This window comes from Triturus cristatus, chromosome 4_1 (genome assembly GCF_964204655.1).
Source record: "Triturus cristatus chromosome 4_1, aTriCri1.1, whole genome shotgun sequence".
In the NCBI taxonomy this organism is placed as follows: domain Eukaryota; kingdom Metazoa; phylum Chordata; class Amphibia; order Caudata; family Salamandridae; genus Triturus; species Triturus cristatus.
This window is the reverse complement of record NC_140585.1, coordinates 821,178,265-821,184,264: the sequence shown is the minus strand read 5'-3', so window position 1 is coordinate 821,184,264 and position 6,000 is coordinate 821,178,265. Positions and strand designations below refer to the sequence as shown.

Here is a 6,000-nt window from a genome sequence, read left to right as displayed (position 1 = left end):
CTTTCATACCCAGGCATCTAAAAGGCGCCAAGAAGAAAGAAGCTGCATGACATTCACCCGGCAGGCTGAGTTAATCTGTAGTCAATAGCAAAGTATCATGCAGGCATTCACACTCTTTTCAAGTCAAAGACAACCCTAAATCAATTTGTAGCACATGGATATGGCAGTGCATAACACATTCTATGATTCTTTACCCGCCTTGAGAGATTCCACAAACACAGATTTTAGGGTAGGAGAATATTTTGGCAATCTGTGATAGGAAGTTCGAGTGTGCTCAACAGCGTCATAATCTGAAGACCCTAAATGAAGTCCATGCCTGGATCCTATGTCTGTGTGTGGAGTTCAATAGGAAATGTGTCATTTCCACTGCAGTTCGCGTGTACGACTTTCTTCCGCCTCTACGGTCGGGGTGTGTGGTAGTTACCGCTCAGGCTTGTGCGTTTAAATAGGAGACACGCGCGCGCTTCACGGTGGCGTTGCCCGGGTTCACTCTTCGGCTTCTGACTGACAGTGTACTCAAGTATGGGCTTGTAGGTGAGACATGACAGCATCCAGGCAGGAACCAGACTACCGGACACTGTTCCCCTGCAGACCGCCGTGTGGGGGCCTCCTCAGCCCGGGGCGTGGAGGAGGACACCGGGGAGGCACCAGGCAGCTGCGGGTGGAGCGTGGGCGGTGACAGTCTGCTGAGCCAGCTTGGCAGGCGACAGGCACGGCCGGACCAGTTCCTGTCAGCGCGAGGCTCGGACGGGGCTGCTTCAGGGAAGCCGGCGCAGCAGCGGGCGATGCTACTGGGGCAGTTCAAGGAGGCAAAGGAGGTCTCGTGAAGACGCGCTGCGAGCTAGAGATGCGCAAGGTAAACAACTTGCGGCCACTTCACTTTTTTATTTCCCGATCTTTCTTTTTGCATGTAATGTTTATAATGCCGTATACTACACACGACTGCGACTGTTAAACTATGCGGAAATATTTCTTATGTAGTACTCTATAGTGGAGTCCCGTAGCTTCTAATATTTGGGAACTGATTGGTAGGGGATAAAGCAATGTCTCCAAGATCACACAATACGGGATTTGAATGTAAGTCACCTGGCTGGACCTGTAAGGGCCACATATCCTACACGATAGTAGTGTTCTCCGTCTCCTTTTCATGAACTATTTTACGTCTAAAAAATATATAAACAATTGATTTACTTATGAAAAACAATACAACTAAGAGAGCATCTAAAGTAGCAGTTTTATAAAATCTCTGCGCCGATAGATAATATTTGATGTAGTCATTCAACAACGCCTAAATAGGCCCTATGAGTGGTGAAGTCAGTATCATTTTTTAGCGCAGCGAGGCTATTCAATTTGTGGTGTGAAGTGTATTTATTAAAGGTTAAATTTCTTGAAACTGATTTTAACTACTTTTTGTTTGGCGCCAGTATGGTGCATTTCGAGACCCTTCAGTTCCATGCACGTCGTCAATCGGTCTAAGTTGAGACCTTAGTGGGCTGGATTGAATATTTGCTAACATTGGGCTTGAATGTATGTGAGACTTCCTAGAGAGAGATCCGAGTTGTGTCTAGTGGAAGGGTTGACTCCTCGAAAGGTAGCACAGAGGGTTAATGTGCCTGCTGCAAAGAACATGTACCATGCAGATCACAAAGTGCACTGCTTTAATGGGGGGAACAGTGTCATGTATGTGCATGTTTGCATTGTTCTGAGGGGATTACCAGGTAATTGTTCACGCAGCTCTCTGATGGATGTCACATGCGGTTTTTCTGAGTCCCCAGATAGATCATGCAGTCTGTGTGTTCTCTTTTGTACTGCCAGTCACCGGTGTATTCAACTGTGTAGCCTTGGACCGTGTCATGTATGTGCATGTAACTTGCATGATTGAGGTAACTATTAGCGGCGATACTACGTGTCTCTCGGTCCTCTTTCAAGTGCTTGCCGTCCTTTTTCCCCAGCAAACGCCTCCCCCTACCCCCCCCCCACCCTCCCCGCGGCGGCAATCTGAGGGATAGCCCCGGGCGCCACAAGCTCTAGCTACGCCTCTGATGTGAGTAAACTGACTCCCCAGTGTCAGTTTAAGTGTGTTTATTTAACCAGGGGCTCTCCAAAAGTCTATCATATCAACCTAATTTTGAATTCTGTGAGCGCCTGAATCCCTGGAGAACTTTGACTCGTGCCCCTGAATCCCGGCTCTGAAAGCTTGTCTCGATGTCTTATTTACACTTAGCTGTAAATGTTTGAAACGTTTCCACATGTTATGCCCCGGTTAGGGTCACACTGGCTGAGTATGGACAGTGCGCTGTACAAATGTCATGTTAGTTACATACAGCAGGCAATACCTCTGTTTTAGCCTGCTTTAAGTGCTCTTATTTTGGTAACAGAACGAACGGGTGATTGCCCACGTGGGTTTAGCCAAAGGGCTGTTGGACTGGACGGAGACCAAGTGTCTGAAAGTCCAGTTCAGTCATGCAGCCTGCATTGCAAAGACAGGCTCCTGAGGCACAGAGATCACCGCATCACTCTGAGGTAGACTGCACCAGTGACCCACGTGCAGAGCACTTGCATAATGAAACGGGAGGCGGGCCCCCTCTGGACTCAATCAGAGCTCTCCAGTCAGAGTATTGTGCTGATGGGGTCCCTGGCGCTTGGGCACCCCCCTCCCCCCCCGCACCGCAGGGGCCTGTGTTACACCACTGGCACAAAGCTTCCATTTTGTCTAATGTCAGCTGTGAATAGTTGCACACCTAGAACTGGCATTACTTTTTCTACTAGTACTTTCGTTTTTAGGTCTCACCTAGGCAGCGCATGCACTGCATGCGCAGGCTACTAGAGACATGCTGTATCTAGAGCATAGGCTTGAAGCACCTCCCTTGTATTCTATTGGCTCCTGTTAATGCCCTGTGTAAATGGCTGCTTCTGATTGGTGAATATGGTTAATTCTTCCCGGCTTTTGCTGTTTCGGACCCTCCCAGCCAGTGGTTAATTTGTAAATAAATAAGTGCAGGGGCTCTCATTAGGAGGCAGCTTGCACCAGCTAATTTCTCCTGTTAGCGCCATTAAAAACAGATCCAACTGTTAACCATGAAAGTGGGGAGAGGATGTGGCACATTGGCCAGAGCTACTGACTTCAGATTTAACTGGTGCTCATGAAAAGTGCTGGTGTTGGTGATTAAGTGCAGTGCTGGGCACTGGAAACAACAGGCTCAAATTAAGCACTGGCACTAAGGTTGCACGCACCCTACATTTATATACCCTGCCTGCAGCCGGTCACCAGCATAGTTATGAGGGGGGCCTTTACAACTCTAGAGGATAGAAAGGTCCTGGAAGCTCACTCAAGCCAACAACAAATTACAGCTGTAAGCAGAGGGCTCAACCGGGTCCTACTCAACCCCATGAGCAGTGGGCGCCCTCAGATGGGATGGGGGGGAGAGAGGGGGTGTGGGTTGAAACAGGAACTACCCTGGCATTTTCCTGAAGGTAGGATCCTTGCGCAGACCTCAGATGGGACAGTAGGACCAGTCATTCTACTCCATCCACTTCAAACCTCGAGGCCCCCTCATAGGGAGACAGTTTTCACTACCCGAAGGCCCTACTGTGATGGCACCTCCTTGCCATCCAGGGAAGCAGGGCCACATAGCACTGTACCAGCTCTGCACAGCTAACTTCACTCACATCCAAAATGCCTTCCATCTCAAACACAAGGAATTAACTCTAAAGCACCAAGAACGCTGCAGTTTGTTTTAAACCCTCAGGGCTAAATAGTTACATGGAGGTTCAGGAGGAATAGACCAGTAGATCAGAAAACAGCCCTGGTCCTTTCAGAAGTCACGTGTGGTCGCAGGCTGGTTAGCCAAGGAAGTTAAACACTGACAATGGCAGTAAAAAGATACAAGGCCAGGAGACTGTCAGGAGCAGGATGGTCCAGAGGTGTGTGAAGGTGCATGAGATGTGTTGCTGGACAGGAGAGGGAGCATTAGAGTCAGGAGAGGTCGGGGCAGCTGATGTGTTTCAGGGTGGGGAGATAAGAAAGAGATTGATACATTAGTTTATTACTTTGTAATTATATTATTGTGTAGGGCTATGGTACACAGGATTTGATTTTGTGAGTTTGTCGTGCCTCGACAAAAACATCCTTTAACCAAATGTAAAGACACCAGGGCATGTCTATAGCTCCTTCAAAGTTTCTCCCAAAAACGTCCATACATACTTGTGCTCCCCAATACACTGAAGAGACTTTCAGCCGCCTTGTGTTCTCAAAAAGAGATCAACAGAAGAAGTGATAGAAGGAAATATTCCGGAATTAATTCTTGCAATATTCACCCTCGAAGGGGAGTTGGGTGGGATACCCAAGAACGAAACCCAAGCTAACATCTTCTAGTAACTTACACCAGTCTAGTGGGAACTGCAATAATTGATCCAAGGTAACTCTGGTGACACCTGAAATTCCCCTTGCCCATACATGAGCAAGAACACTAAAGCCGAGCTTGCCACCACCAATAGAAATGCATAGCTTCCCTTGCCCATATATGGGCAAGCAGAGCTTACCACCATTAATAGAAATGCGTAGCTTCCCACCACCCTCTTCTATATCCGCCATGATATCTCTCTATGTATATTTTTTCACTTTTTTCTGCAGACATAAGGTGGCCCAATTTGGATTAAAAAAAAAATTCTCCTGTCGCGGTTTGGTTTTGGTTTTGCTCTATATTTCGTTGGGGTGCTAAATTTGAAAACCCATAGACTACTCCTAGATGCTCTCAGACTTCTTGTGGCCAAGTGGCCCTTTTTTTGCGGTTTTGTATAGCGCAAACTCGACCCGAAGGTATTGGAGTGCTTTACATTAGCACCAGTTACATTTCACTAGAAAAGATTCATTTTTTGGAACGCGCGTGGAATTAAGTGATTGGCCCAGAATAACAGGATAGTCGACCCTGAGACTCGAAACCCGATCTCCGGCAACTCTGACCGTATTGTACTCAGTGAAGGCTTCTTCGTACAGTTTTCAACTTTCGAATTTGCGGCCTCAGTCTGTCAGAGTTTTTGCGAACTACCCGAAACGTTTGCTAGGTTTTCCGTGAGGCCCAACAATAGCAATTTGAAAGCGCACGTGCCAGAGAACACTCTCTTCCGTAAATCCCTCTTTGCTTAATTCATTCTTTTTTTTCCCCACAAAGCATTAGTCTCAGTCTAGGCCTTGAGCTGCTTACTACTACCAGACACAGTACTGCTACTTACTGGCTGATCGATGCCCTCAACGCAACGCCACGGTTGTCGGGGTCGGGCCGACTTGAACGCGATGACTCTTGGTGAGCTGCTGCACGCTGCGGTGGTTATGCTGGGGCGTGGCATTGTGAAAAAAATATGCGCACATTGCCGCACAGCCCCTACCCCAATATAACCCAAATCCAGCCCAAATCATTGTCCTCCGGCCTTGCGGCCCGCCCACAGGCAAGTGGCTAAGACCGCCGCGGCGCGCAGTGTGGTGCCACCATCAAAACAGTCATATATTTAAATGTATTTATAAATAATGAACTTCCTCTGCAGCAGGCTAAGTGTCTAAGTCCCACAGCAACGCTTTTAACCGCCGGCGCTGTGACCTACTCAGAAGATGTAAAAAAAAACACGCAGCGGCTGCACGAGAGTGCAGTAGTAAGTTAAATTGAAAAATAAATGTGACTTGCGCAGCAGATGCGTGCTGTAGACTGTAGACCCGGCCCTGTCAAATAAGTGCGGGTGCTAAGCACCGGAAAGCACCGGCACAAATTAAGCCCTGCTCCCAGCACACTGCCCCTGTTACATGTGTTCTTCCTTAAAAAAAAATGAGGGTTGCAGAATTGCAGGGTGCAAGTACCTTATCAAGGGCGTCACTTCAGAGGAGATGTTTGGGGTGTTACACCGCCCGAACCGAATAAATGTATTTTCTGATAAATATTTGGGTAGAGATGCTTTCAGTCGGATATGGTGAGGTGTCTGCTGGATTTCTCCAGGAATTTTTACATCCAC

General features: G+C 47.8%; 1 protein-coding gene across 2 annotated transcripts in view; it reads left to right on the top strand.

The window, feature by feature from the left end:
• Positions 1–515: 515 nt before the first annotated feature.
• The window catches only part of CPM (carboxypeptidase M), a 283,079-nt gene continuing 277,594 nt past the window's right edge, over positions 516–6,000 (top strand). The window contains exon 1 of one of the 2 annotated variants that reach the window (XM_085653479.1): positions 516–856. In XM_085653479.1, the coding sequence (XP_085509605.1) occupies positions 848–856 (9 nt within the window). In that variant the 5' untranslated portion in view covers positions 516–847. The remainder of the gene's footprint in view (positions 857–6,000) is intronic. The other variant, XM_085653480.1, reaches the window with a different exon arrangement.